The sequence below is a fragment of the Caenorhabditis briggsae genome (genome assembly GCF_000004555.2).
Source record: "Caenorhabditis briggsae complete genome, chrV, whole genome shotgun sequence".
In the NCBI taxonomy this organism is placed as follows: domain Eukaryota; kingdom Metazoa; phylum Nematoda; class Chromadorea; order Rhabditida; family Rhabditidae; genus Caenorhabditis; species Caenorhabditis briggsae.
This window is the reverse complement of record NC_013488.2, coordinates 16,682,845-16,693,100: the sequence shown is the minus strand read 5'-3', so window position 1 is coordinate 16,693,100 and position 10,256 is coordinate 16,682,845. Positions and strand designations below refer to the sequence as shown.

General features: G+C 32.9%; 2 protein-coding genes across 2 annotated transcripts; both read right to left on the bottom strand.

Annotated features, from left to right (window-relative positions):
* Positions 1-1,869: 1,869 nt before the first annotated feature.
* On the bottom strand, positions 1,870-2,954 carry CBG15899 (the record flags this gene model as incomplete). The annotated part of the gene is made up of 3 exons (XM_002638193.1): positions 1,870-2,537; positions 2,589-2,731; positions 2,779-2,954. The coding sequence occupies 3 exons, from the start codon at positions 2,952-2,954 to the stop codon at positions 1,870-1,872; spliced, it is 987 nt and encodes a 328-aa protein (XP_002638239.1).
* Positions 2,955-6,094: 3,140 nt separating this feature from the next.
* CBG15898 lies at positions 6,095-9,205 on the bottom strand (the record flags this gene model as incomplete). Its single annotated transcript, XM_045238367.1, has 9 exons — positions 6,095-6,172; positions 6,310-6,519; positions 7,117-7,555; positions 7,637-7,744; positions 7,790-7,882; positions 7,928-8,020; positions 8,068-8,154; positions 8,199-8,342; positions 9,057-9,205. 9 exons carry the CDS (start codon positions 9,203-9,205, stop codon positions 6,095-6,097), a joined length of 1,401 nt encoding a protein of 466 aa, XP_045095840.1.
* Between the last annotated feature and the right edge of the window lie 1,051 nt (positions 9,206-10,256).

Here is a 10,256-nt window from a genome sequence, read left to right as displayed (position 1 = left end):
TACCTAACCCAATTAGAAAACGTTGGAGGAAAAAAAAACAACGGATGAAAAACGGATGCAAAACGGACCAACCATCGAGAAAAAACGAGCAAAAAATAGACGAAAATCAGACGGAAATTTAATTATAAACCTTTAATTCTGATTATGAAAATTTATTTGGATAGTTGATAAAATTAAAAAACGATAAAAACAATAAAACTATCCAATATTCGAACTTTCCCATTGCCGTTTTGCTCTTATCAACTCATTCATGTGCTCCACTTGATCCAAAGGAATTTTCAATCTTTCTAGACGATTCTGAAATTCAACTTTTCGAAATTTTGATGAAAAAATTTTCGATCATAAAACTTACAAATGAAATGTACTCCAGGCTATTAGAAAATGAGAAAAATATTGCGAAAAATAGTGAAAGAATAGTAAGAAAGTTATTTTCCATAGTTTTTGAAGTCTCCAAATATGCAGTCGTTATTGAAAATATGAGTATATGTATACTGTGCAAATACGTATGTATGGCTCAAACTATGAAAAATGGAATAAATTTTTTTGGAAATCGCATGTTTTTATGTTTGCTCATCTTTCGATTTTTTAAATCGCTTCTATTTGATTAAGAATTCACGGCCTGATTTTTGGATTTTCTAGGCCATGACCTAATTTTTGAATTTTTTAGGTCACGACCGATTTTCATAATTTTCTAGATCACAAAAAAATCTTGGATTTTCTAGGCCATGATCTAAATTTTGGGTTTTGTAGGTCATTTTGATTTTTAGGTCATGACCCAATTTTTTCGATTTTTAGGTCATCATTTATTTTTTTTTCAAGGTCAATTTTCCAGATTTTCTAGGTCATAGCCTGATATTTCTAGGTTTTTCGGTATATGTTTTTTAACATACTTTTTTATCCGCTTATCCTTATTTTTTTGTAAGATTCAAACCCTCAAATCTCTGATTAGACGTCATCACTCTCAAAAATCTGGCACATCTCTTTTTATTCCCAAAAAATCCTTATTCACCCGAAAAAAAATGAATCTAGAAGTTTCAAATTTCTCAAAATTCCTATCATTTATCACTATTTTCATATTCTTCCTTATCACTTTAGTCGTTTTTCTAGCTGTATTTTACACCTGTAAACACTATAATCAAACGCTGGAATTTCTGAGATGCTCGATTTCCATGAAACCGGAGAATAATCAAATCAGCGCCAGAAGACGTCAGATTCTGCAGAATTTGGGGGATTTCGATGGTAAGGCATTAGAAAAGTTTGATTTTTAAACGTTATGAAATTTCAGATTTTCCCAAGCTCCTTGAAATTCCAAAATTCTTGACAGTTTCATCTGAAGATCCACCTCCAGAATACAAAGAAATTTCGGACTCGCCGCCTCCAAAATATGAAAATTTTGTTTGAAAATTAAGGATTTTTTAATTACTGGTTACTGATTTAATTATCACTGATTACTGATTTACTGCTTGCTGATTTACTGATTACTGATTTACTAATTACTGATTAAGTACTGGTTACTGATTTAACAAGATCATTGATTTAAAATTACTGATTTAATAAATAACATTTTAAAAGTTTTTCGATCATATTTAAAACTTTTACTTGGAAAACAAAAAACTTCAGAATCTTCAAGTTAAAAAAAACAGACATTTTGATTCAAATCGCTAAAAAAATTTCAAAAAACTGAAGATAATAAAGAGATGTCTCGGTTCCTGTCAAAGATGTAAAAAAGTTGTAAACTGGAGAAATATTTATCGTGATATCACAAACATTTTATCAGTTGACAACTTTTTACATCTTTGACAGGAACCGAGATAAATCATTTCAAACTTGACAGTTCTGGGGCTCTTCTATTACAGGGTTTACGGTATTTTAACAACTAATATAATGAGTGGTGCTCGCAAATGTCGGTGTTTCTATTTTCCGTATTTTCAAGATTTGCAACGTGGCAATTCGATATGGCTGGTGCACAATAAGCATAACTATAGTGGAAAATGCACCATGAGAGGTGACCAAAATTACAGTCAAATTATTGAATGCTAGGTTAAGGTAACCGGTTGCAAAAATATAAACAAAATAAAATCCGGGAACCACGATTACAGTAAAAGGAAGACATACTTGAATACACATTGCTCTGAAAAATTGATTCTGAAGTTTAGTGGTTTTTGAGGAACGAGATTTTGAGTTTCTGTAGAGATGGAAAGTGGTGGAGAAAAAGAAAAAGAAAACTTGGATTGTAGGGAGTAGAAGATCAAATGAAAGACATATAAATGCGGTTGAAGTACTGGCTATCATAAAATAAAGTCGTGGATGTCGAACTATTTTTTCAGGAAGACAAGGAAATTCTTGATGAAGGATTTCCCGAAAATCAGGAACAGCAGAATGATTTTGGAATGGAGGATATACTATTAGAAATGCGAAGATTATATTGAGGGAAATGTGAAGAATCCTCTTCACTTTACGACTTTGACATTCCGAATCTTTGCGTACCAGAAAATTATAACGGTTTTCGAACAATAAAGTTAGTGACGGCCCAATCACTGAAAGTACGGATTTTGAAGTCCATTTGGTCTTTCAATTTTCAAACTCACGACTAATAGAAACGAATCCAATGTAACAGAACAGCCATGTGGGTAGAATGTAATCCATTATACCCATTACATATCCAGCAGTGGCAGGAAACAAAAAAACTGGTGTGGACAAAATCGAAATAAAGAAATCACACCAAGCAGTTCTGAAAATTTGAAATTTTAAAATTCAAAAATCATTTAAAAAACCCACATCAAGTGCAAGAGAAGAATTGGAAATTTCACTTTTTCCATTGATTTTGGAGTCTTTTTCAAAATAATATAAATACCAAAAATGTGCATCGGAGCTTGTAAAATGGAGAGAAAATGTAACAAAGTGGCATAGAACTCATCGGATTCTAGAAAATTGCCTTGATAATCACATGACATTTTTAAGGGGAATAATGAAAAATAGTGAGGTTAAAATTCCGAGAATTCAGATTTCAATTTTCACCTGTTTTCTGGCACATTCCTGCTTGCCACTTATTGACACACCGAAAACGAAATCGCAAACTCAATGAAAAATCGGATTTACATGAATAATTGTTTTTGAACAATATCAATGTGATTGAGTATTGAACAAATAGGCTGTCGGCTTCTAAAGGAGGGGAACGTTCAAAAATAAAATTAACTTCTTGAGTTTTTAATCATTAAAGCTCCTTGAAGTGTTGAACTTATGGGACCATCGTTGGAGGTGCCAAAACGCTACCAGCTGAGATACAGCAAATGCTAACGCGCCCACCGAACCAGTATGATGACGCGCGGACAATAGAAGGAGAACGTTCGCTTTTTTGAGAAATTCCATTTGTTCCATTTGGGTCCATTTGGGCCACCCCCTTTGGGCCACCCCCTTAATTCCATTTGGGCCACCCCCTTTGGGCCACCCCCTTAATTCCATTTGGGCCACCCCCTTTGGGCCACCCCCTTAATTCCATTTGGGCCACCCCCTTTTCACTTGCCCCCCCCCCCTGTTCTCATGCCCCCCCCCCTTTTGACTTGGGCCCCCTTTTTCCCATGGGCCTCTTTTCTCATGGCCCCCTCCCCCCTTGTCATAAAGAGCCAAATTTTCTTGAAAATCCAGTTGCCTTTGAATGCAATTTTTTCAAGTCCGAAATAACCATCTAGAACCAAAAATGATAGCAAGTTGTAGCGCTTCTCAAATTTTCTAAACTTTCATTTTCCTCGAAATAACCACTGAAATCCGTTTTTTCACTTCTCCGATCAATGATTCAATTGGAACCATCAGAAATCGAATTATCATTCATGCTCGGACAATTATGTTTCCATTATGTCGGAAAACGATTTCAAGGAGAAATTCTTCGAATTTCCGAAAAGTTCCAAGAGATTTTGGCTGATGATCTACATGACTATTATGTTAATGAAATGAACAAATCAAATTATGGAAGTCGAATGGCGCAGATGATGAGGATTAATAATCAGATACAGGTTTGTCGAATTTTTGGAAAATGAGAAAATTAAAAAATAAAGTTTGGATTTGGTAAGAAAGAATACGAAAACTCAGTTGGCTTTGGTTTTCGACATTTTCACTGTCGACGTGTCTCATCCGGAAATGTTTCTTGAGTTTGATAATTAAACTTTATAATTGTTTCATTCATGAAGAATAAAAATGTATTTAAAAAATATATTTTTGTCCATCTTTATAATCGAATCCAGACCACTAAATTTCAATATTTCGTCCAATTCTCCGAATTTCAACATTTCCAACCAAGTTATTAAACTGAAAATGTTGTCGAAAATTATTAAACATTTTAAAGAACCCTTTTGACCTAGATTTTCTACAACTTCAGATCACTATCTGAAATTTGATTTTTCACGATATTTAACAAAAATTCGTAATTTGGTAACAGTTAAAAACATTTTCTTATCAGTTAGTAAACAATTTATACGACAAAAGTTTTTACTAAAGAAAAAACTGAATTGATAAGAATTACATCATTTCTAGTCTTATCAGTTCCCATAGAAAACTTGATCAGGTGATTCCAAAAGAATAAGAAACTGTTGATGAATTTTGTTGGTAAATTTCATATAGCCTGGTTGATTAATTGATCGGTTGGTAATTGAAAAACTTACTGATAAGATATCACTAGGTTCTTTTCTTCACATGTCGTCTGTAGATAATTAACAAGATTTCCGTATATTGACAAAGAAATTGAATCCTAAAACGGGAACAGTTCTAAGGATTTCCGAAGAAGTCAAACTTATCTTTTTTTCGAAATAACTTCTAGAAGATTACTGGAAAAATATTCAGAATAGTGCAGTTGAATATAAGTATACTGCAGCTGAATAAAGGATAACTGTAGCTAAATATAAAGATAGTGTAGTTAAAAATAGGAATACTGTAGTGGAATATAGGAAAAATATGGGGAAAAATTAGGAATATTGTAGTAAAATACATATAGGAATACTGTAGTAAAATATAGGGATACTATAGTTAAATATAGAACTACTATAATAACACGTAGGATTACTGTAGTATAGTCTAGAATACCAGCAGATAAAAATAGGATTCAAGTAGTGAAATCTAGGAATACTGTAGTAAAATAGAAGATTATTAAATATTGGAGTTAAATATTGGAGTACTGTAGATTTTAAAGATTTTGAAAAATTTTAACTTTTTATCATTTTCGACATTTTTCCACCGTGAAAGCTTTCCAGATTAGTGTGGAAGAATGAAACTGAAGCGGGAATGGAAAACAACACTTCAAGTGATATAATATGTAATCATCTTGTCCTCCATCATGTCTCCAAGACGGACAAGAACATTCTTGTTTCTGCTGCCATTTTTCAAAAATTGTAGTAAGTGACTATAACAGTTCCGTGCCCAAATTTTGGATATTACTATCTTTTTTTTAGATCTTCCAATGCTTCATGAGAATTCCTATGTAATCCATGGACCATTTGAACTGAAAAAAAATCAGAAAAATGAAAATGAAAACTATTGGAAAACGGCAAACGCGCTCAATCGGCATAAAAGGAGCTAACTCTAGAAATTAACAAAGGAGCGCATTTGTTCCAACCGTAAACTTTCCTAACTCTGGAAAAAAAAGACTCACCTAAATTTCCGAAAAAGTGAATATTCAGAAAAAAATCGAATGTTTCAGAAATTTCTACATGGAAGAATAAGAAAAAAGATCAAATGAAAGTAACAAAATCTATTTTCCATTTCATCGAAAAATTACAAAAACCGGTCTACCCTTTTTTTGTATGAACCACAGTTCGTTTATTTTTTACTTAGAAAATCTTTCTTCTTTTTTTCTTATCATTTCTTTTTTACAATTTTCGGCGAATTTGAGAAAAAATTAAGAGATAAGAATTCGATTATAAAATTTTTTTAAATCTAAATGCTAATTTTTACACCTGAAAGTCTTTATTACAACTTTTGAAAAAATAGACAATTGAGATTTATCAAAAAGAATTGCAGGTAGATAAAAATAATGATAAAAATACAAATTCCAGGGGGAGGTAAAATTAGATTTTGGACAAATTTTCACAGAAAAATAATAAATAAATCAATAATTACTATCAACAGACATGGCGGCGACGAGAAGTTGATCAATGCCCTGGGCGATTCGGCTCATTGGAATTTTCTGGAATTGTAGTCTTTTTTTTTTGAGAATTTTCAGACAAATTTTGAACTATAATTTCCCGTGTCATTCAACAAAATTTACCGTAATTTCAAATCTGAAAATAAGATTTGTGGCTCCTTTCTGATTTCAGACCCTACCTTATCTTGAACTGCCAAACGTTTCATATGAACTTTCAATTCCTCATCTGACGTTTCCAATTCTTCAGAATTCAGCATTAGAATTGTGTAACGAAGCATTTGAACGTATTGAGATAGACTGGTCACTTCCTCGGATGCAGATGGCCATGGGATCTTTGTCGCCACGACGACGGCTCGGATTATGGTGTTCACATCTGGGATGTGGAGGATCTGCAAATTTCTAATTTTTTTGTGGTCACCTAAAAATGTATTTATCATGATATCATCAACGTTTTATCAGTTGAAAAATATTTGATATCTCTCATAGGAATGTAAATAATCAAGCTCAAAGTTCACATATAGGATGGGCTTCTGTTAGAACAATGACGGTAACTTTAGCTCAATTCATCTCAGTTCCTGTAGTAGGTATCAGAAAGTAGTCAACTGATAAAATGTTTTTCATAATATCAGAAATATTTTGTTTGTTGAACAATTTTAGATACCTCTCACAAAAAGGCATGAAAAATTGACTTAAAGTTGGCGATAGAGACCCGTTTGGCGTCAACTACGTAGCTCGAGTTTAACTCTTTTAATAATTGCTTTTAGTGAAGTTGGGAGAATTTCTTGAATATATTTTCCAGATTTAAAAAAATTCTGCTGATGCAATTGGTACTACGATCAAGACTCTATCTAACAAATGAACTGAGTTATGAACATTGTAACTGTATGGCACAGAAAAAAATTTTCAAGCTAGAGCTTCGACTTTTATACTATTCAAATCAGCGTGAAGTTTTACGTCTTGTTCTCTAGAAAGTCCGGAAAGGTTACCTCTTCTCCACAACTTCTCAATGAATTCCGAATTCTGACCAAAACCTGAGCCATTTTCGACGAATCCATAATTATGGCAAATCGCTCCAAATGTTCCAGAAATTTTCGACGAGTCAGTGGCTCCTGGGATACTGTAGTCAATTTTTGACGTTTTTCAGCAACCTCTTGAACTTCATTTTGAGATGATCGTTTTGAAGCCGGAGTTGATGGTCCAGGAGTGTTGTTCTGGGATACTGTAGGGCGGGAATTTGAAATTTTCGGAAGGTCTGGAAGCTTCTTTGCTGCTGGAATGGATACGGTAGAATCGGGGACGGGGAGATCCATCTTTTCGACGATGAGAACATGAGGACGAGGGTTCAGCGGTAATTGATCGATGATAATGTCTTCTTGGGGCTCATTTTTGATAGAAATTGTTGAGATATTTGGAGTCGTCGATTTTCTGAAAAATCCGAATTTCAGAATTTTGAAATTATCCCAAATCAATCCAAAATTTTCAAAAAAAAGAATTCAAAATTCTCACATTTTCGGAATCACTATCTCATTTTTCTTGAGTCCCGAATCTTCTGAATTTTGAGTTTTTGGAGTCCGCAAAGATTCCGATTTCGATGAAGAACCAGGATCAGGCAATCTGAAAAAAAAGTTATCTGTGTATCCAAATGTCCAGATGTCTTACTTTTTGACAATTGGCTCAATTGGACTGGAAACTGACGGTTTTGGAGTCGTAACACTTTTAATTGGAAGTTTTAGAGTAGATGGAGCAGTATTGCTGAAAATAAGATGTTTCTGTTTGTCCGGATGTCCGCATGTTCACTTTTTTCCATTTGGCTCATTTGGACTAGAAATTGAGAATTTTGGGACCGACAAATTTTTACTAGGTTGTATTGGAGTAGTTGGAGAAGTTTTGCTGAAAAAAACTAAATTTTTGAATTTTCGATTTTTTGAATTTATCACTTTTCGTGAACTTTCTTCGGAGTGGTTTTAATGGCAGAATTTGATGTAGATGGTTGATTTGATGATTTTGGCAACGAAATCGGAGTACTGTAACTGAATTTACGGTTACTGAAAAAGTACAGTAATCTCACCTTCCAGAATTCAATTTTCCTCCACTAAATGGCTTATTTCTGGCTCCATGATAACCATTTCTTATCAACTTATCATCAGCGGAGCAGAAAAGAGTGATGCGTCGATTCTCGTCCAGTTCCATACAACATTTTGCGTCTTTGATTCTGGAAAAAATTATGAAAAATTTGAAAAAAAATACTATTTTAAAGCTAACATTTCCTGAAAATTCCGGCTCACTGGTTGGCTCAGAACGAAGAGAAGTTGAACTTTTTGATTTAGTGTGTAGTTTGACATTTCTTCGATTTTTTCAAGTTTTCGGGAAATTCTGAAATTCAAAGGAATCTAAAATTAATTCAGAAATTCAGAAATTCGAAAATTCAGAAATTTCGAAATTTAGAAATTCAGAAATTCAGAAATTTAGAAATTCAGAAATTCAAAAATTCAGGAATTCAAAAATTCAGAAATTCGGAAATTCAAAAATTCAGAAATTCAGAAATACGGAAAATCAGAAATTCAGAAACTCAGAAATTCAAAAATTCAGAAATTCAGAAATTCAGAAATTCAGAAATTCAGAAATTCAGAAATTCAGAAATTCAGACATTCAGAAATTCAGAAATTCAGACATTCAGAAATTCAGAAATTCAGAAATTCAGAAATTCAGACATTCAGAAATTCAGAAATTCAGAAATTCAGAAATTCCAAATTTCAGGAATTCAAAAATTCCGAAAATCGGAAATTCAAAAATTCAGAAATTCAGAAAAACGGAGAATCAGAAATTCAGAAACTCAGAAATTCAAAAATTCAGAAATTCAGAAATTCAGTAATTCAGAAATTCAAAAACTCAGAAGTTCAGAAATTCAAACTCCCTCCAAACTCACGTCGCTCTGACATTGGCTTCTGACTTATCATACTTCGAGTCATCTTTAAATTTTTTGATCCAACTGTGAAAATTTTCTGGAGCAGTCATGTTCGCTAAATGCTCCACAAAATATTTGATGGCTTTATCAGCCCATTCTTGAGTTGACATGGTGTCACTGAAATTTAATTTTATTTTTTTTTTGAAAATTTGAACAAAACATACTTGCCACCGCGCCTCTGTCGGGCCTTCGCGGGCCGCGCCATAGTTTTTTTTTGAATCAATATTTTCAGATCAATTAAATTAGACGTGATAGAACTCGGAGAGTACTACAAAATGATACTATTTGGAGAATTGTATCTTGTTCTATTATATGTGATTTAATTAGTTCAAAAATATTGATTCTAAAAGAAACTATGGCAGACCCGCGCGAAGGCCCGGCAAAGGCCCGGTTGCAAGTATGCAAAAATAAAATAAGAAATTTGAAAATTAGGAAAGGGGGAAAGACAAATTCGATAGGAAATTCGAAAAAAAATTAATGAAATATGAAAAAAATTAACTGTTATTTTTTGTTGAAATTTTCCACTGAAATTCTAATTGTGAGTTTCTAATTTTTTGAATTTCAGAAATTCCAACAAAAATCCAAATTTAATAGTTTTTGGGTCTACCAAATTTCGAAAATTTTGGTTGGAAAACTACACAAAACTATTGATTTTCAAAATGATGTTAAACATCATTTAACTGATAAAAGACCTGAAAATTTTCAGGGGTGAATGTGATAAGAGAAATTGTGAATTTTGAGGAATTTCTTCTTTTCCTGCGTGCGAAAATATCTGATCAGCTGGTTTCTTTGAATCGTTCTCAGAATAGACTCAATGTGTTCAATGACAAAGAAAAATCAGAAATCATAAAAAGACGAGAGAAAAAAAAGATAAAGCAACAAAACAAATGTTTCCTCCTCACATTTTTACACACTTTTCAAAAAATGACAGGTGCAAAGAAAAAATGTTTCCGCTTCGAAAAGTTTTCCGATAAGCGAACAAAATTAATTTAGAAAGTTAGGTAGACTTGGTTTGCTGGTTTTTAATTTTTTAATTTAAGAATTTTCAATTTTTGTTACCGTAAAAACTCTAATAGAACGACACCCGGATCGTCCACTTTGAGCCTATATATCTCATTTTCTGTGAAAGATATCAAAAAGTGGCTAACTAGTAAAATGTTG